The sequence below is a fragment of the Dermacentor andersoni genome, chromosome 10 (genome assembly GCF_023375885.2).
Source record: "Dermacentor andersoni chromosome 10, qqDerAnde1_hic_scaffold, whole genome shotgun sequence".
NCBI classification, from domain to species: Eukaryota; Metazoa; Arthropoda; class Arachnida; order Ixodida; family Ixodidae; genus Dermacentor; species Dermacentor andersoni.
Window position 1 is genome coordinate 10,702,969 of NC_092823.1, and position 21,442 is coordinate 10,724,410.

The 21,442-nt window shown below is 49.8% G+C and overlaps 2 protein-coding genes across 4 annotated transcripts in view; both read right to left on the reverse strand.

Moving 5' to 3' along the window:
• Nucleotides 1-21,442, reverse strand: part of LOC126519703 (sphingosine-1-phosphate phosphatase 2-like) — a 367,121-nt gene that overhangs the window by 229,711 nt on the left and 115,968 nt on the right. The window lies entirely within an intron of this gene.
• LOC140213661 (uncharacterized) lies at nt 1,398-13,498 on the reverse strand. Its single transcript, XM_072284914.1, has 3 exons — nt 13,390-13,498; nt 2,394-3,103; nt 1,398-1,439 (listed from the first exon to the last, which is right to left on the reverse strand). The coding sequence occupies exons 1-3, from the start codon at nt 13,496-13,498 to the stop codon at nt 1,398-1,400; spliced, it is 861 nt and encodes a 286-aa protein (XP_072141015.1).

Below are 21,442 nucleotides of genomic sequence, written 5' to 3' on the forward strand. Positions count from 1 at the left end.
TATGTCAGCTTTGTCACCCTTTCCCTTATGTATCATTCTCATTCTACTTAGCCTCCATTTGTCAGGTACTTTACCATCCATTAGCATATTGCTCACCACCTCCCTTAATGCTTTCTTAGATTTCCGGCCCAATTTCTTTATTAACATAATTGGCATACCATCCGGGCCTGCCGATGTGCTACTTGGTACTCTCTTCTCGGCCCTTCCCCACACTCTTTGTCCAAGCGAAAGCAGTGGATTGACCGGGCTATCCCTCTCCGACATACTGCATGTACCATTTCTCTGTTCTGTAAATTTTTCCCTCATCACGGTCCCTATATGCTCCATTGCCTCCTCTCCTTCTAACCGAGTACCATGAACTGTTACTATTGACACGTGTACTTATCTTTATCGGGCGACCACGTTTGGCCGCCTAACAAATGTTATCGCGCAGCGCAGGACGCGCCTGCATGTAAAAGAAGTTTCTGGGATGTTATCGATGGTTCCGTCCACTGTCCTTCACCGCAACTTGTGTAATCTGATTGCATGTATGCGCGACGCGAATAGTGTAGAACTTTGTGGAAGACACGCGGGTCCCATCGCTTAATCTGGAACGTTCGATGACTGATCTCTAAAAGCCGACGCGCTTGACCCGCTGATCAGATTTTTCGACGATCGCCGACTGTGTTCGCCGCTCTCGTTGTGCTATAAGTGTAACCTGTTTTGTGGGCACAGGTTTGCCCAATAAAATCTAGTTTTGCCTTTCACAGTATTGCTACTGCGTTCTTAACGTCACCACCACATGACACTATATACCTGTGCTCTAGGCTTGTCCTATTACCCAAGGAGTTCAGATGTTGCCAGAATTTCCTAGCTGCCTGTTTATCCTTTTATAGCTTATTTCTGAAGCCATTGGGACCCTTTTGTCTTGATTTTTTCGTTGATTAAATAGGATGCTTCCCTTCTGCATTTTATGTAGTTTACCCGTTTCCTCTCTACTTCTGCTTCTCCCTTACTTTTGGAATACCTGTGTTCCCTGGAGGCTTCCTGGCGTTTCTTTACGGCCTTCTTGACCTCTTCATCCCACCAGCTCTCGAGTTTTCGTATCCCTTGCCTTGTTTTCCTGACTCGCGCCTTACCTAGCTCACGCTCAAGTAGTCTCACTAACTTTGGGTAAGTCCAATCAGTTTCAGCACCCTCTGATATTTCCTCTTCAATTTGTTTGGCCGCTATTTCCACTTGGTCTTCTGAGTAATAAATCCCATCTGGCATATCCTCACGCGTCGTTCATGCTTTAGTTTCCCTCTTAATACTCAACTTGATATGTTTGTGGTCGCTATCTATACTTCTGGAGCCCTGTTCATCTATAATCATGGCTCCTAATCTATTGTACATCCTATGTGACATTAACGCATAATCTATTGTCGAGTGTCGACCTCCCATGTTATGATCCCGTCACACTGTTCAGTAGAGTTACAGACAACTAAGTTATGCCTCTCATACATATCCAGCAGCATGTTACCTATGGAGTCTGTGTACCCATCCATATCTTCAACATGCGCATTCATTTCTCCTAATACAATTATCTCACATCCTTTCCCTAGCTCACTGATGTCCGCTGCTATACAGTCCAACATTTTTTTCCTCTTTAGCATTTGATCCTGTCCAGAGGTATACAAAGCCTAGAAGTGTTCTTGCCCCTTCTACTTTTCTTTTAGCCATAAGTGCTCCTTGCATTCCTGTTTGACCCTTTGCCAATTTGTATTTTTATGAATGAGTGCTCCAATTCCCCTGCCCTTTCTGCTACCCTGCACACAGTTGCAGTATTCCCATGCATAATCAGGGTTACAGGGCGGTTGTTCCATGTCCCTAAAATGTGTCTCTACAAACCCATAAACCATTAAGTTCTCCTGCCTTAGTTGCTCTTCGATTTCCTTCCGTTTTAGCCTGTTTCTGCCACCTTGCATGTTAATGAACCCCATGTCTGACTTAATTTGGCTCTGGAGCTTATTCCTGTCGCCTCTCCTATAGTACCAATGTTTGCTTGTTTGAGGCTCCTGCCTCGAATCGTCCACGCCTACACAAGTTCTTTCGGGGCTCTGGGTCCGCCTAAAAAAAGCTCAAGTAAACTTCTTGCTTGGGCTAGTTGGTTCATGCTTGAAGTAGTAAAGGCAAGGCGCAGAAGACCAGGACTCAAGAACAAGAACACAAACGACAGGACCGGCGCCTTCTCAAGTAAAATTCTTGCTTGGGCTAGTTGGTTCATGCTTGAAGTAGTAAAGGCAAGGCGCAGAAGACCAGGACTCAAGAAGAAGAACACAAACGACAGGACCGGCGCCGGTCCTGTCGTTTGTGTTCTTCTTGAGTCCTGGTCTTCTGCGCCTTGCCTTTACTACTTTAAATAAAGCTGTTGCCTGGCGACCCATCCTGCCCCCTATCCGTTTGCCAGTGGCACCACTGTAGTGAATTCCATCCTGCACAAAAAGCCGCGAGCCGGCTCCGTACAGGTCCCTGTTGACCTCCATCACGCTGTACCCGAGTCGTCCGCTAAGACTTTTAATGACCCGATTGGCCTCGACCACCCTCCTTTCTACCTGGTAAGTCTGGCCCTGGACCTCTGGGATAGTACATATGGTCACATGCACCCTCCCGGAGGCCTCTCTAAGCTTACTCAGCCCAGTCTCAATCTGCATCTCAAGGTCCTGGCTTCTCCCCTGAAGCAGGTCATTGAGCCCAGCATGCATAACGACCAAGCTGTCGCTCTCCATGCTGTCCCCTACCACTTTCCGCGCCTTGGTCATTGCTTCCGCCATGCCCTTGCCCGCTTGCACCTCCACCTGTACTCGCCCGTCCGCCTTCACTCTCACCATCATGCCTTGTTCAGCCCTCCCCACGTTGGAGTCCCCTACCACCAGGACCCTTCTGCGTATGAGCCGTTCGCCTCCAGCCTGTGTCCGCTGCCCCTCTCTTCGGGCCCGCTGGCGCCCCTGTGGCTGCAGCGTCGCCTCACTCGGGGCGTGTTGGGCTGCTTCGCTATAACTATGCCGATTCACTGGCGGCGAGCTGACGACCGCTTGCTCTGGCTCCCTGCCTCCCTCTTCGCCTGTAGGGTCTACCCTAATTTCTGAGTTTTTGCCACCGCTTTGATGTCCTGACCCGACATTCTCCGCTGCCCGCGTCTCAAGCGCATCGAGCCGCCTTTCCAGTTCGGCGCTCCTTTCTTTCTCTTCCTGAAGCTCGGCCACGGTCCTTACTAACTGCGTGGCCTGGGCCTCCTCCACCTTGACGAAATTGTCAACTTTCGCCTGCAGTGCTACCTGGTTCTCCTGCTTCTCCCTCCGGTCTGCCTTAAGCTCTTCGAACTTAGCTGCCCAATTCCCTTCCAGTTTTCGGACGGCTTCCCTGACACCCTCGCACGACCTGCACGTGAAGCTAGACACCTCCACGTCTGCTAAATTCTGGAATTTAGACTCGTCGGGGAAACACCATCGCAGGCACTCGTCGCACTGCACTTGCTCCCCGTCCCCCGCGGCCTTCACGTTCTTCGGTTTCATCGCTAGGCCTACGTCCCTAGGCCCAACAAGCAAGTTCGCCAAATCACTCGAGCAAAACCGACCTCGACCGCTATCCCAAACAAAAATGTAAAAATTTGCACTCCCTACCCCATGTAAGAATCCAAAGAGCTAACTGAAAGAATTAAAAATGGCCTATCAAATAGGTCCCGCCTACGACCTAGGCCTAACGGGGGAGCCGCCAGACCTAAACAAAGCCGGTACGTTTACTACTCTTACCAAGAATTCAAAATTTCTGCCCCTACTCCATGCAAAAGAAAACACTTCGAAACATCAGCTAATAAAAATAAAAGAGTGCTTAGCTACGAACGACGTCGCTGAAGCCTCGACCACAGGAGCGTCCGCGAGCAATCCGGCCCTTGCACCTCACACTCTCCGTTTGCAAGACGCATAAGTTTGCAAGTTTTGCAAGACGCGTAGCGCCACCTGCCGGCGCGAAGAGGCAGTAATTGAGTAGTGCGAAGCCCGACTCCTTGTGAAGTTTCCTATGCAGCTAGCGACTGCGAAACAACGATTTAACTAGATTTTGGTCCATATTGCGAGTGTTTTGCGCATTTAACACCCAGACAGAGAGCTATGAATTTCTCCGCTAGTCGGACGCGCCGCCGAATTGCCATAAAACGCTTGCTTGCTCACTCAGGCTCAATCGTCAGACTGATGGTAGAAGCGACGGCAACCTCGATAGCTCTGCACGCTACGAAGAAATGCCGCAATCAACGCTGCTGTTGTGTTGTAAATTGCCATGAACGTGAAGGAATGAGTAACAATGTTCAGTTTTACCGATTTCCATCGCGATCGTATGAAGGGGAAAAGTGAGAGCGCTGGATACGCACCGTTCAACGTGTTGGGTAATCGAATTACTTGCATTCCCCACAACACAACGGCTCGCATGAGAAAGTGCGATAATGTTGTTCTGCTGTAATTGTGCTGCGTAGCCCTGACGGAGGACCACGGCAACCAAGCGAAAACTCAAGAGTCTGCAGCCGCCACTTCGTTGGCAACAGAAAAAACAACGTTGCGAACCATCCTGTGTACGTGCCATCTATATTTCTACCTGTTAACAGGCGTCCGCCTCCGCTTGACTCAACAAGTGGAACGGAGACAGTTGGCGGGTCAGTTTAGCCAAACATTCTGGTTCGTTTATGAATTCAAAATCCTGTTCTAGAGCATCGTTGTATCGCGAGCTCATCCATAGTTTCGGTATTTTGTATGTCCTGCGCCGATACAAGCACGTTTCGCAATGTGCTGAGCCTGCTCGACTGCGTTTTGTCAACCGGGGAAGTGATTCAGCCGTCGAAAGCCCACCCAAAAGGTGGAAGTAGATAGGGAAGTTAGAAAAAATCTGATTATCCCCCCCCCTGCCAAAAAACATGCACCCGGAACATAGCAAAGACAGGAGGCATAAACGAGCCGAAGCATTAAAAATTAGATTCGGTAATATCTCGGAACATGAGGTGGCCTATGTAGACGCGGCGGGAGGTAGCGGCAGTTTTACGGTGGCAACGGCCGTCAGCGGCCGGGGTACTCCCGTGACCGCTGTCACTCTGCGCGGGCGCAACATAGAAGTTGCCGAGGAAATTGCGATCGCATTAGCTTGCGCTGGAACGGACGCGAAATTTGTGATCAGTGACAGCAAAACTGCCATACAAAATTTTAGCAAGGGAAGGATCTCGCCCTTAGCGGCCAGAATCCTAGGCCAGAGAAAGCTAGATAGAAAAATTCAAATAATTTGGACTCCGGCGCACGAAGCCGTCCCCGGCAACGAGGCGGCCCACGAGCTGGCTCGAGATCTCTACCGCCGAGCCGCTACGGGGCCCCTCGATGACCGAGGGAGCGGAGAGCGCATGCTAAAATATGGGGAGATCACGCAGCATTATAGATTGGCTCGTAGACTGGTATCCCCGCCAGACCCAAAATTAAACAACACACAAGCAGTCGCGTGGAGACGACTACAAACTTATACATATCCGCACCCGGTTATGGCGAACCACATGTTCCCCGAGGCCAGGAGCGATAAATGTAATCTTTGTGGGGCGAGAGGGACCCTCGACCACATAATATGGGAATGTCCGTACTCTCCCGGGGGAATACACAAAATAGATAGTAGAGACGCCTGGGAGACCCTGCTGCGCAGCTCGGACTCTGAGCTCCAGCTCCGGCTCGTCCAACTGGCTGAAGAGGCTGCTGGGACCCAAGACCTCCCAGCCTGCATCTGAGGCGGCGGCACTCGCCCCCTGCCCTGCGTGTCGGGGGGTGGGTAGATCACCTAATCCGTTGGACATTAAAGTTTATTCTATCTATCTTTCAAATGTGAGCAGTAATGTTGCTGTAGGAGCACTGGATGAGTAATTGCGAAGTAACGCGCGTGTGTAAAAACAATATCGCATTTACTTACATTTACTTGTGCGCGTGTGTTGATTAAAATGTCTGCGAAAAGTTCAAAAGTACTGAGCAATGCTGTAGCTCCTGCAAGACAGAAAGATGCGGCGCGCAGGCATCGTAGGAAGCTTACTTTCATTATGTTCCCACGATGTTTCTTGCCCTGAAAAAGGCTATGGAAGGATTTACTCTCTGTAAATAATTGCGAGAAAAAACATTACGATAAAATGCATAAAAATATAGGAGATACTTAATTAAGTCTTGTGTTCAAGACATTTTCAATATGATCGAACCAATTTGAAATGCTTAGATTTTTATGCTCATATGCCTATAAACAAGCCTGATGCTCTCTGTACTTGCGAGTTGCAGCACGCCGAAATAATACCTGATACTTCTTTTATATTGTACACGTACTTCGCCCTGTTGAGCTACCTCCCTTTCCGAAGCGTGGATGCGCAGAAGCTTTCCAGGTCCTTGATTTTTAGGAAACCGTGCCTCAACACAACCGAAAGCGGATAGTCCATTGTGGTATGTGCACCTTGCCTTTGCTTTGTGTTGTCGACAAATTCGACTTCGCCGTGCTATCTGCTAGCCGCCTGGTTAGCTCAGATGGTAGAGCGGCTGCCCCGGAAAGGCGGTGGTCCAGGGTTCGAGTCCCGGACTGGGACGAATTTTTCTTCAACTGAGGCTTTTCTTTCGAGGAACCCGCATGGGTTTCCTTTGTAACAATTGCTACGAACGGGTGGATGTCTGATTTTCATTACTTCTCTCCACCTTGCGGGTTCCCGCAGAACTATTACGTCAAACCTTCGCTTGCGGACAGCTCTTTTTGCATTACTCAGTTCGCGCCAAGGCTGCGACGGGGGCGCTGGTGACGCGGTTTCAGCATTAGAGACATACAGGACGTTTAAGCAAGAAATAGCCAAAGAAAATATTTACGATAACTCTAAGGGAAGCTCATTGTTGTTTGAGGCCAGGACAGGTATGCTGCGGACTAAAACGTACCGATTCAGATACCAGGAGATAGATTTGTTGTGCGGGGCGTGTGGAGAGGAGGAGGAAACGGCTGAACACCTGATACTTGCTTGTAAACAACTTCACCCGGCAGGTGAATGTAACAGGGAACTATTCAAAGCTTTGGGTTTTAAAGGTAGTGAAAGTAAAATAGACTGAACAGGTAGAAATAACTAAACGGAGGCTATCTGATTGGTGGATAATATCAACCCAAAAGTAAAGGAGTAAATACATAGCTATGCATGCATATAATACCATGCAAGACTAGGTGGCGCGCGCCACCGCCACCCGATTCAAAGGGTTGAGCCTCATGCATCCATCCATAGATCCGCAGCGCCACCTGGGCAGAGTCTGAAGTCTATACTGGACGACCTGGAAATAGACGATGTCTGCTTTACTAGATGCCTGCCGCGTGAACCGAGAAGCTGGTTCCTGCCCCTCTCCTCTTTACTCTTCCCCACTCAGGTCGGCTGCGAGCGCTAGCTGCGGTGGCCGCTGCAAACCTAAATCACGCAGCCCTGCCTCCGAGATTTTAACGGCGTCTTTTGCGATCCCGGAGGCTGGACTCGTGGTCTCTCGTCAAGCCATTGGTCGAGCGTGCGCCAGCCTAGTAATCGTCACTTCCTCCGCAACAGGAAGTGGGTCGGCTGCGAGCGCCGTCTCTCCGCGACTACCCTGAACTACGGGAACCTCCACTGCAATGAAAAGGCTAGCGACGCGGCAGTAGAGTGTACTAGAATTCTAGTACACTGTCATCATCATCAGCGGCAGCAGCCTGGTTATGCCCACTGCAGGGCAAAGGCCTCTCCCATACTTCTCCAACTACCCCGGTCATGTACTAATTGTGGCCATGTTGTCCCTGCAAACTTCTTAATCTCATCCGCCCACCTAACTTTCTGCCGCCCTCTACTACGCTTTCCTTCCCTTGGAATCCATTCCGTAACTCTTAATGACCATCGGTTATCTTCCCTCCTCATTACGTGTCCTGCCCATGCCCATTTCTTTTTCTTGATTTCAACTAAGATATCATTAAAGGGCCCCTGAAACGGTTCGGACAAATTTTGTAGACGCGTAGGGTACAACTTAAGTAGAAGATTCGCACCACAATTTAGGTGAAGCGTTACGTATTAATGGAGCTACAAGCGATTAGAAGTTACCCTCCTCCCTAGTCATGCTTTTCCTCCTCAACTCGTTCGCCGAGCCATCGGGGCTAAGCTCCGCCTTCACTGGTTTCGCGTCACGATGCGACGTCACATCGTCGCTTCCGGTTGTTTTGGAGCCCACCCCGCCCGCGTGAAACCTCTCCGCTAGCCGCTTGGCCGTCGACCCCAAGCGAGAGCTATCGAAGCAGCGTGCGTTGCGAGCATTCTGTCGTAGCGCCGAACGTGTCTGGTATTCCGGTAACCACAGGCAAGCTGGTCATTTCGGCAAATGAATGGAGGCATAAACTAAAGCTGATGAAGGAACTTTAGCGTAGACGTACGTGCGGCCTGATCGGTCTGCACGGTCCAGCCACTTGTTGGCGCAGCGCTTAACCAGCCAAACAAAGCGCTAATATTGCTCTAACCAAGTGTAAAACATTTTAAACATTTATAAAAACAAAGTGTTGATGATTACACTCCTGCGAAAAATGCACACCAGCAGCAAAGAAGAATACACTTCGTTACTGCTACTGTGTATGGTTGAGCTCTGTGCCACCAGGTGGCTGCACCGTGCAGACCATTCGCATTTGCGATTCTGCTCATCCCATGGCTCAACCCGTTACGGCACAATCAAGCGGCCAGGCCCTGTCCTCTTGCGCTTGCATTTTCCCTAATACCGGACTCGCGAAACGCTATTGCGTTAGTAATTTTCCGGTGTAAAGTGACGACCACAAACGCGCAAACCCTGGCGCCGATCGGATAGCGGCAGTCCGATGCGCAGCAGCCAGTTCGCTCGTATGCTGCCTTGCAGAGGGACACGATGTCGCAGCTTGACATATTGCCAGTCGCTACGTTTGCAGTCCACAAAGCAACAAAGTCGAATCATAGTGCTCGTGAAAAGACTGAGACCGACTCTGACCGCGGAGCTCTCGTCAAAATGGAGTACGTTGTAACACAAGCAGACGACACTTGCTGTGTGCCGGAAGTGCTTAATTGTATTGAAAAATTGTTCTTGTGCATTCTCTTTATGTTACTTTCTGTTTATAAAAACAAATGAACTAACATTCCAACTATTACGAAGATCATTTGTTTACCATAATGTTGGAAAAATTATTGATCACGCGCCCTGGTCAGCCAATCGGATAGCTCGCCCCACTGACGTCATATGGGTGATTTTCGTCATATGGGTAGGGGCGGCTTAAAATTCCGCCGAGCAGCGTGCTCCCATCGGCAGCGATGTGCATTTTTAAAACCTTATAATAAATTACACGCTTTACGCGGAGCACTTAGATGTGTCAATTAATGATCAGAAGGACCTACTCTAACGACTCAGTACGTTTGTAGAAAATCGTCAAAATCGTTTCAGGGTCCCTTTAACTCGCGTTTGTTCCCTCACCCAATCTGCTCTTTTCTTATTCCTTAAAGGGACCCTGAAACGATTCTGACGATTTTCTACAAACGTACTGAGTCGTTAGAGTAGGTCCTTGTGATCATTAATTGACACATCTAAGTGCTCTGCGTAAAGCGTGTAATTTATTATAAGGTTTTAAAAATGCACATCGCTGCCGATCGGAGCACGCTGCTCGGCGGAATTTTAAGCCGCCCCTACCCATATGACGAAAATCACCCATATGACGTCAGTGGGCAAGCTATCCGATTGGCTGACCAGGGCGCGTCATCAATAATTTTTCCAACTTTATGGTAAACAAATGATCTTCGTAATAGTTGGAATGTTAGTTCATTTGTTTTTATAAACAGAAAGTAACATAAAGAGAATGCACACGAACGATTTTTCAATACAATTAAGCACTTCCGGCACACGGCAAGTGTCGTCTGCTTGTGTTACTACGTGCTCCATTTTGACGAGAGCTCCGCGGTCAGAGTCGGCCTCAGCCTTTTCGCGAGCACTACGATTCGGCTTTGTTGCTTTGTGGACTGCAAACGTAGCGACTGGCAATATGTAAAGCTGCGACATCGTGTCCCTCTGCAAGGCAGCATAGAGCGAGCTGGCTGCTGCGCATCGGACTGCCGCTATCCGATCGGCGCCAGGGTTCGCGCGTTTGTGGCCGTCACTTTACACCGGAAGATTACTAACGCAATAGCGTTTCGCGAGTCCGGTATTAGGGCAAATGCAAGCGCAAGGGTACAGGGTCTGGCCGCTTGACTGTGCCGTAACGGGATGAGCCATGGGATGAGCAGAATCGCAAATGCGAATGGTCTGCACGGTGCAGCCACCTGGTGGCACAGAGCTCAACCATACACAGTAGCAGTAACGAAGTGTATTCTTCTTTGGCTGCTGGTGTGTATTTTTCGCAGGAGTGTAATCATCAACACTTTGTTTTTATAAATGTTTAAAATGTTTTACACTTGGTTAGAGCAATATTAGCGCTTTGTTTGGCTGATTAAGCGCTGCGCCAACAAGTGGCTGGACCGTGCAGACCGGTCAGGCCGCACGTACGTCTACGCTAAAGTTCCTTCATCAGCTTGAGTTTATGCCTCCAGTCATTTGCCGAAATGACCAGCTTGCCTGTGGTTACCGGAATACCAGACACGTTCGGCGCTACGACAGAATGCTCGCAACGCACGCTGCTTCGATAGCTCTCGCTTGGGCTCGACGGCCAAGCGGCTAGCTAGCGGAGAGGTTTCACGCGGGCGGGGGCGGGCTCCAAAACAACCGGAAGTGGATGATGTGACGTCGCATCGTGACGCGAAACTAGTAAAGGCGGAGCTTAGCCCCGATCGCTCGGCGAACGAGTTGAGGAGGAAAAGCATGGCTAGGGAGGAGGGTAACTTCTAAGCGCTTGTAGCTCCATTAATACGTAACGCTTCACTTAAATTGTGGTGTGAATGTTCTACTTAAGCTGTACCCTACGCGTCTACAAAATTTGTCCGAACCGTTTCAGGGGCCCTTTAACGTTACACCTATCATTCTTCTTTCCATAGCTCGTTGCGTCGTCCTCAATTTAAGTAGAACCCTTTTCGTAAGCCTCCAGGTTTCTGCCCCGTACGTGAGTACTGGTAAGACACAGCTGTTATAAACTTTTCTCTTGAGGGATAATGGCAACCTGCTGTTCATGATCTCAGAATGCCTGCCAAACGCACCCCAGCCCATTCTTATTCTTCTGATTATTTCAGTCTGATGATCTGGATCCGCAGTCACTACCTGTCCTAAGTAGATGTATTCCCTTACCACTTCCAGTGCCTCACTACCTATTGTGAACTGCTGTTCCCTTCCGAGACTGTTAAACATTACTTTAGTTTTCTGCAGATTAATTTTTAGACCCACCCTTCGGCTTTGCCTCTCCAGGTCAGTGAGCATGCATTGCAGTTGGTCCCCTGAGTTACTAAGCAAGGCAATATCATCAGCGAATCGCAAGTTACTAAAGTATTCTCCATTAACTCTTATCCCCAATTCTTCCCAATCCAGGTCTCTGAATACCTCCTGTAAACACACTGTGAATAGAATCGGAGAGATCGTATCTCCCTGCCTGACGCCTTTCTTTATTGGGATTTTGTTGCTTTCTTTATGAAGAACTACGGTGGCTGTGGAGCCGCTATAGATATCTTTCAGTATTTTTACATACGGCTCGTCTACACCCTGATTCCGCAATGCCTCCATGACTGCTGAGGTTTCGACTGAATCAAACGCTTTCTCGTAATCAATGAAAGCTATATATAATGGTTGGTTATATTCCGCACATTTTTCTATCACCTGATTGATAGTGTGAATATTGTCTATTGTTGAATAGCCTTTACGGAATCCTGCCTGGCCCTTCGGTTGACGGAAGTCTAAGGTGTTCCTGATTCTATTTGCAATTACCTTAGTAAATACTTTGTAGGCAACGGACAGTAAACTGATCGGTCTATAATTTTTCAAGTCTTTGGCGTCCCCTTTCTTATGGATTAGGATTATGTTAGCGTTTTTCCAAGATTCCGGTACGCTCGAAGTCCTGAGGCATTGCGTATACAGGGTGGCCAGTTTCTCTAGAACAATCTGCCCACCATCCTTCTACAAATCTGCTGTTACCTGATCCTCCCCAGCTGCCTTCCCCCTTTGCATATCTCCCAAGGCTTTCTTTACTTCTTCCGGTGTTACCTGTGGGATTTCGAATTCCTCTAGACTATTCTCTCTTCCATAATCGTCGTGGGTGCCACTGGTACTGTATAAATCTCTATAGAACTCCTCAGCCACTTGAACTATCTCATCCATACTAGTAATGATATTGCCGGCTTTGTCTCTTAACGCATACATCTGATTCTTGCCAATACCTAGTTTCTTCTTCACTGCTTTTAGGCTTCCTCCGTTCCTGAGAGCATGTTCAATTCTATCCATGTTATACTTCCTTATGTTAGCTGTTGATTAACTTCGAAAGTTCTGCCAGTTCTATTCTAGCTGTAGGGTTATAGGCTTTCATACATTGGCGTTTCTTGATCAGATCTTTCGTCTCCTGCGATAGCTTACTGGTATCCTGTCTAACGGAGTTACCACCGAATTCTATTGCACACTCCTTAATGATGCCCACAAGATTGTCGTTCATTGCTTCAACACTAAGGTCCTCTTCCTGAGTCAAAGCCGAATACCTGTTCTGTAGTTTGATCCGGAATTCCTCTAGTTTCCCTCTTACCGCTAACTCATTGATTGGCTTCTTGTGTACCAGTTGCTTTCGTTCCCTCCTCAAGTCTAGGCTAATTCGAGTTCTTACCATCCTGTGGTCACTGCAGCGTACCTTGCCGAGCACGTCTACATCTTGAATGATGCCAGGGTTAGCGCAGAGTATGAGGTCTATTTCATTTCTAGTCTCGCCGTTCAGGCTCCTCCACGTCCATTTTCGGCTATCTAGCTTGCGGAAGAAGGTATTCATTATCCGTATATTATTCTGTTCCGCAAACTCTACTAATAACTCTCCCCTGCTATTCCTAGTACCTATGCCATATTCCCCCACTGCCTTGTCTCCAGCCTGCTTCTTGCCTACCTTGGCATTGAAGTCGCCCATCAGTATACTGTATTTTGTTTTGACTTTACCCACAGCCGATTCCTCGTCTTCATAGAAGCTTTCGACTTCCTGGTCATCATGACTGGATGTAGGGGCGTAGACCTGTAGAACCTTCATTTTGTACCTCTTACTAAGTTTAACAACAAGACCTGCCACCCTCTCCTTAATGCTATAGAATTCCTGTATGTTACCAGCTATGTTCTTATTAATCAGGAATCCGACTCCTAGTTCTCGTCTCTCCGCTAAACCCCGGTAGCACAGGACGTGCCCGCTTTTTAGCACTGTATATCCTTCAATGGATATCAATGCCTTCAAGGTCTTCAATAAGCCTTTGGCCGTTGCCACCGTAAGCGTTCAGAACTTTGGTGAGGTTCCCGACAGATGACACAGATGTTCCCGACAGAGCATGACACTTCATGCCCGTTTTGCAGACGATCAAAAGGCACTCTAGCACACATCCTTGCAGAGTGCACTAAGCTCAAGAGGTCGTGCTCGTGAGGTCGTGAGGTCGTGCGGGACGTGCTGCTGGCACGACCCCCATTTGGTGGCCCCGGTAGGATTGTGCAAATTGATTAATGCCTCCTTCGCGGCAAGCGAAAATACAATCAAGGCCGCCTGATGACGGGCGACAACGTTCCGCCGAGCCGCCAAAATCACGGTGGCATTGCAGATCGTGGACTATGGGTATTCGGCATGATCTGCGTGACCACCGGGCCGCTCCGACTATTCAAGGCGATAGACGAGACGCGGCCACGCCAGGCCCCATGATTGCAACCAACGTTGAACTGGGGACCACCATCCACAGTGATGAATGGGCCGCATACAACTGCATCCCGAACTTAGTGGATGCTAACGGAGCGAGCCTCAATCTGCAATGGGGAACTAAACCACAGCGTGAACTTTGTGGACCCGATCACGGGCGTTCACACGCAAAAAATGGAAGGTTATTGGCATGCAGAAAGTGAAGCGCCACCTCCTCTCCGCCGGCTGCAAGGTAAGTGCGCCATTGCTGGAGTCGCACCTCACATGGCTGTGGTGGGAGTCAATTAATGGCCACACGCGCTGCAAAGACTCATTTCTGCGTTTGTTAGAAGCGATTGCTCGGCGCTACCCAGTGTGACGGTACATGACAAATTAATAGAAAACAAAGCGCAGTTTTCGGGCCCTTTGCTTTTGTATGAATGCTTCCGGCATTGCTGCGCGCTTACATACACGGTACGCCCGCGGCGCAGCACTTCCGCGCTAAGCGACGCTCACTTCGTGTTTATATATAAGCGCGAGCAGCGAGTGATGTGTTCAAAGACCGGTGCAAAAAAGCAGGCGCACACCATGTCTGTGCGCCTGCACCAAGCCGCCGCGAATCAATCCAGAGGAAAGGAAAGCAGCGACAGGCGATCGTATAACCCTAGTGCAAAAACCAGACGCACACCAATCCGCGCCCGGAAAAGCGATTTTGTAAAAGCTACAGGGTACTAGAATTCTAGCACACTGTAGTAAAAGCCTAGTGCAGGAAGCAGGCGCACATCAATCTGTGCTCGGAATCCAATCCAGAAGCCAGAGGAGGGGGGGGGGGGGGAGTAATGTGTGACACTAAGCTCAGTGTTACCGGAAACCCTACCTAGTCCTAGGCTATTTTCCATGTATCAATAACTTGTCCTGTCGCATTCGAGTGCTATTTCGCCATGTTTCCCGTTTTCAACTTAACCTTTTTTTCATTTATCTAAATTTATTAAGACCGTCTCACGCGTGCGTACCATCGCCACGCACGCTATTTCCTCCCGTCTCACTCCCGCGCGTGCGCTTCAAAGCCACGGCGCCGTAGTTCCTCTTTGGGTAATTTTTTTCTCCCTCTTAAGCTTAGATATATATTCATCCCTTTTTTTATTTTTTTCTTCTCTTACAATTATTCTATTAACTACTACACGCGGAAACAAGCGGGCAGCACTCGCATTCGATTCCATAAATGAAAATACATACATACATACATACATACATATATATATATATATATATATATATATATATATATATATATATATATATATATATATATATATAATACATATATATAAATATATATAGAAAATAATCGGTCGTAGCACTAGGTGTGCAGCTCTCTGGGCCGCTTTTCCTTTCAAAAATAGTAATACCAGGTTCGTAGTAATTAGACAAAAGGCATTCGGCTCGCCCAAGCTTCACTCACTGGAATAGCGGCTCGCGCCTCCTTCCCACGCTAAGGCGCTAAGCGGGCGCCGCTCGCCGATGCACCTGTTTTCTTAGCATCGATAGCCGCTCGAGTTCCCTCTCCTCAAGGATTGGCCATTTTGCATATAAAGTATGCCTTGCGACCATTCGAAATCGCGGACAATTTGAAGCAATCCCCACGTAAGTACGAGGCTCTGGAGAGGAGCTATGCCTCTTCAAGTGCCCTGGGGCCTGGCGGACCAACAAACCGACAGACCGCCATCTTTCCGGCCAACATCCAGGGGTCACAGGTTGAAATACCAAATTTCTTCCTTTTTTTCCTCTTTTCCTTTCTCTGTTTTTTTTATTTCTCATTGAATCTACATATCACCGCCACAAGCGTCCACACGGGGACCTTGCAATTTTCTTTTGATCTTTTGAATTCTCTTTTCTTTTCTTTTTTTTTTCTTTTGTATTATAGTGTTGCCTTTTATGGCCACAAACGTCCTAGTCCTAGACTATCCAGCTTCCCCAGTTGTGTTCCATGTATGCGGGCTACCAGAGCGTAGATTGGTCGGCCTAGAACGGAACTACAGCCAGCAGCACGGCCTCTCCATTAAATGGAAATGCTCCATCTGCGGGCTCACTAAAGAAAGCTCGGGAAGCATTGGCTCTCAGTACTGGCAATGCGAGCATTCAGCAGCTCTCAGGCGGGCCAACGAGCCGCTGCCATCCGGGCCTGACTCCGAACATGAGGCTGATAGACCGGATGGCGCGACTCTCCTCGCTGGCTCTGCTTCTGGGCCGAGCGCTAGCGACTTTTCAAAACATTCGGACTCTAATATTACACTAAATTATCCATCGACCAAACATAACTGCACCAAGTGCAAAAGTTCGTTCACGTCACATGTCTCTCTCGAGGCGCACTAAAAACCATAAGCTCAGGGTGATATGGCAATGCTAGGCCTGTAACACGGCCCAGTACTGAACTTCACATTCTGCCTCGGCGCACTTCGCAAAGTGCCGAAAGAAGGTTCGTCAGAACCGTGTACAGGAACCAGATGGTCATCCGGGCCTGCATCCACGAGATCCCGTGGGCTTATTACAGCCGTCGACATCAAAATTCAGTAATAAAGAAAGCCCTCCCTCTGTGACCAAAATTTAGCCTATACCTCCGACCCCAATTAGCCCCCCGAAACCAGACAAGCTTAGTCAGCCCATCATTGGGACATAACAGAAATCCACCGCGTCGCGTCAGTCAGGCTTCGGTTGGGGGACTCTGCCTGCAACTATCGAACGAGCCTTTGGATCCCTGGGAGGACAACATGCCATATCGGCTCTCTTGTCGCTTCGGCTCAATACCAAAACATAGAAGCTGAGGTTAAGAGCGAGCTAGACGTCGCAAAGGGCAGTGACGACAATGAGTGGACTGGGCTCTTACCATCTTTTGGCAGGTCACGGCCCCGGTCGAAATGCAGGAGGTCATCCAAGGCGGCATTGCAGTCACTAGGATTGCACTTTTCTTCGTCCGGTGAGGATGAGCCCACGCCTACCCCTGAAAGGATGACAACTCCACAAGGTCTCTCCCTGGAGATAAACCAAACCACCCTGCCGGCAATGCCGGGGTGCCACCAGGCTCTAGTGAGTGTGCGTCGGAGTTGGACAAATCTCACGGGCCTCCCCAGTCCACATCTACTGGGTCGATAGGCGCGTCGGGCCGCCTGACGCCACCGGGGTATAGTGCAACACGTCGGCACTCGCCACCCTCTGCCGGGAGGGGACAGCTTGGCAGCCGTTGCCTCACGCCCCGGCCACCGTCACCCACCGCACCAGAGCCCCGATCTGGCTACACGGGGGGAGGTGTTCCTGTGGCACTAGAGGAGGAGGACTGCACTTCCGTGCCGAAAGGCCCAGTTACACCAGGCCAGGTGCTGCCTGATTCTCCTGCAAACCCCGCCAAAACCCCGGTTCCTCTGGATGCCTTGCCTAACGCAGACGAGATAGCTGCGCTACCCCAGGGATCCTCTTCAGTCTCTCCCACACCAACGGATGGCACATTTCCTCGGGGAGAGACAGAGAAAGCGAGGCAGAGACCATCAGCTGTGCCTGCGGACAGCTCATACCAGAGGTGGACGGAGGCACAGATTAGGATACTGGCGCAGGCCGAGGTGAGGCTTCCGCCTGGAGAGCGGCACACCAACGCTGCCCTGGCAGCGATCTATCCATCCAGATCGGCCGAATCCATCAAAGGCCTCCGCAAGCAGGGAAGGTATAGAGAAATCTTGGCCCAAGAGTCAAATCGCCTGCCTGCGCAGACTCCACCTCAACCGATGCTTGACGCACCGAATTCCCACACCGACATTCCGATTAACCCAGCAACGTTTGCTACCAATGACGAGGCCCACAAGACTCTGCTTGCCTTCGGGCTTGACGATGCTGGTATGGCGGCCAATATGGTTCAATATTTCCTGACCATGTCAGATTTGAGGGCCCTGTACGACTTTTTCAGAGTACGATCGCGACCTGCTCGGAGGTGGAATAGTAGCAATCAGCTACACACCGAAGACTCCCCTCTGAAGAGGCGGCCCAGAGAACGCTCTCGGGTGTTCAAACAGCGCCTCTTCAAGGAGCACCAACGCCTGTACGCCCTGGGCCCTAAGGTCTTACTAGAACTTATTTCGGACACGGGTACTGTTAAGCCAATCACCCTAGAGCAAATCCATTCGGCCTACGACCGAATATTCACTAGTCAATCCCCTACAGTAAACGAAGTAGGGGTAAAAAGTCGCTTTCCCTGCGTTGCCCCAGATTCAGCGCAGACGAGATTTCCGATGCACTAAAGGGAATGGGGACGGCATCAGCTTCGGGGCCGGACGGCCTGTCAGTGAAAGAACTGCGCAAGCTCCCTACAGAGGCCCTGGCACTGGTTATGAACAACTGGCTCACGCACCACCACCTGCCTGATGAGCTCCGTTTATCACGAACAGTGTTCATACCAAAGTGCCCGGACTGCCTCCGCCTCGGACCTGAGGCCGGTAACCATTTCATCGGTGCTCATAAAACTATACTCACGCCTGCTGCTGGCCAGGCTGCAACAGCAGCACACGTTTCACCCGCTTCAAAGCGGGTTTTCTAAGGACCGAGCTGCAAAGTCAAACCTTCTACTGTTACAAGGCCTTATGAAATATGCCAAGCGCTTTAACCGTCACTTCTATGCAGCCTCACTGGATTCAAGGAAAGCTTTTGATTCCGTCAGATATCAGGCGCTCCTCACGTCTTTACGGGAGGGAGGGGCACATGATGACTACGTGAAGTCGATAGCAGATCAGTACGCTGATCAGTTTATCACTTATTCCTACAGAGCCCGCACGGATGGGATGCGAGTGCTCTTGCAGAGAGGGATCAAGCAGGGCGACCCCCTCTCCGTTTTTATTCAACTTAACGCTTGATCCTCTTCTGCATGAGCTTAACTCATCAGGGTTTGGTAAAACAACATAGAAGGTTCGACTGTATCCGCGATGGCATATGCGGACGACATCATTTTGTTAGCTTCAACCCTCGAGGAAGTGTCAAGGAACCTGGAGGTAGCACAGCACCACTTCAAGAAAATTGGACTAGAAATCAACCCCAAAAAGACCGAGGCTCACCGGCTCAAAAAAGAAAGATACGAGGCTCGCCGGCTCAAATTGTTTGATTATGATGTCCCCTAGCTTTGGCTGGGAGACGTCATGGTCACTCCAAAGAGCCGGAACGAGCCCATCAGCTATCTCGGCGTTGACTTCTTCGTCAACAAGCCACCAAAGACTTCAATTAACTGAATTCAGAAAGAACTGGCTCTAATCAATTTGGCCAAACTGAAGCCTTTTAAAAAATTACGGTGCATTTCTTCTCTACTGGTGCCAAAATTGCTACATGCTACCTCCACCTCCCTTTCAGTAATGCCTATTGCTTCTGCACTAGACAGAAGCATTAGGCAGGGAGTAAAACATATTCTTCACCTTCCCCATTCTTTTCCGGACTTTCTTATTCATGCACCTCGCCGAGCTGGAGGCCTAGGCGTCTTGGAGCTCTCTAGAGTTTCGGCCGAAAACCAAATAAAGTTCTTCACGAGGCTTCAGCGTCTGGGCTCTTCTATCAGGGACACGGTCCTAGAGGACGCACTCGACGGTTCCCGACGAGCTCTAGAGGAGAGAATTGAGGTCCCCTCGGGAATCGTTGAAAGTTCATCCCTTGAGAAGGCCCTTCCGGCCGCTAGGAAAACACCTGGAGGAAACACCTGGATTCTCAAAGCCTTTTTGCCTTTGAGAATGATCCACTTGGGAATAGGTGGCTCAGACCTGATTCAAGGTTCATGAGTGATGGAGACCGCCTAAAAGCCCTACGGTTGCGCTCCAACCTATTCCCAACTCGGACACTCTCCAATCGGCACAGTAACGACGATTCGGCCAAGCTTTGCAGAAGGTGTCACAAGGCACAGGAAACAACATACCACATCCTCCAGATGTGTGGATCCGTCCACGAGTCGCGTTGCTCATAGCATAACCAGTGGCGTAGCTAGGTCGTCAGGCTCCCGGGGCCCATAGGTCTTCTGTCACCCCCCCCCCCCCCCCGGGTGTAGCCGGCGGAAAGAGGGGTGTCTTCAGACGTATATGACACCCCCCTCCCACTGGCCCCTTGCACCCGGGGCCCACGGCCCCACGGCCCCCCCCTGTTGCTACGCCACTGAACATAACTTCATTAGCAACGCTATTATTAACAAGCTTCAAAAGCTTCATCCAGATGCTGACATCTTAACCTCGGGAAATTGGCAGCCTGCATCAGCTCCCTCATTCTCTCATCTCTTTTGGCTTCTTGCTCTTTTCATCTCTTTTACCTTGTTTTCTTTTAATTATTTTATTTTATCATTGTGTTTTTTCTCTGACTGTTTCTTTTTAAATGTTCCTAATTTTCCTAACATTTCTCTTTTGTTTTCTTGTAGCAGGATGCTACCAATCTTCTGGTCACGGCCTCAACACGGCCTCAACTGGGGAAACATAGGGCAACTTAACTCTGAGACTCCCAGCAAAATTAGCGTGGGAGCCAACTCCAGTCCCATTACCCCCACTGAGGTTAATTCTTCCATAAATAATTTTCTGCACGCAACTCATTTTTTGCATTTTCTATCGTGTCTTCACTTGTTCTCTTCGTGTTTGTTTTGTAACCAAGTGGCTGACACGTACGGAAGCCTGGACATATGCCACCCCGAAACCAAATCATCCCTCCAATGGAGAAAGGAGCCAAAGGAAGTCCTACTGCCCTTCGCTGTTGACGCTGCCCTGCTGCTCAACATGGTCGTCCAGGCTGTCCACTACACCCCCCGACCACCAGTGGGGCAGACTGGTGGTAGGGGGGTGTAGCCGACGCAGACTGCCACACGGTGCTGAGTGACTCGAGACAGGCGGTGAGAAACTTCGCCAAAGGCCAAATCTGCAGTGAGGCCGAGCGCATACTGAGACCGGCCAAACTGCAAGACAGAAAAGTAAGACTCAAGTAATCCCTGGCGCACGCGGGCGACGCGTCGGAGCGCAATGAGAACCACAATGAGACGGCACACGCAGCGGCACAAGCGCTAACCAATTACGCGCCAGCGACAGACCTTCCGACGTGATTCGGAACCAAGGACCACATGAAGGACTACGACATCACGAAGGCCTACCGCCTGGCTCGCAGGACTCTCTTACCCCCGCACCCAAGGCTGAGTTGAGAGGAGGCGGTACTACTGAGACAGCTCCAGACCGGATCGCAACCGAGCCCAGGACTGATGCATCACATGTACCCCGAGACATACCCGACCGATAAGTGCAGAGTTTGTCGCAGGGAGACAGCATATTACATGCACATATTGAAGGACTGGACAAAAAATCCCGAAAAAGCAAGGTCAAGAACGATCCCACCGCAGCTCGAGGCAGCCGCGAAGAGCTACGACCAACAGCTCTGGGCCACACAACAGGTCCTCTGGGCGCTCGAAAGGCAGGGACCCAGCGAGGCGGCAACAGCGAGCGGAGACCCGGGTCGAGTGACGGCAACCTCAAGGATGGCGTAGGCCCTCATCGGGGCATGCGAGCGCCCAACTGCAGGCACAAATAAAGTTTGCTCCAATCCACTCCAATGACAAGAACCATACCCTCATGATAAATTT

Coding starts and splice junctions, on each gene's coding strand:
- LOC140213661 (XM_072284914.1), bottom strand. CDS start 13,498: ATGAAGTGTCATGCTCTGTCGGGAACATCTGTGTCATCTGTCGGGAAC. Junction 3,104..13,389: donor GCTTATTGAAGACCTTGAAG/GCATTGATATCC, acceptor GCAAAAACTCAG/AAATTAGGGTAGACCCTACA. Junction 1,440..2,393: donor GGGGCAGGATGGGTCGCCAG/GCAACAGCTTTA, acceptor TCTACTGAACAG/TGTGACGGGATCATAACATG.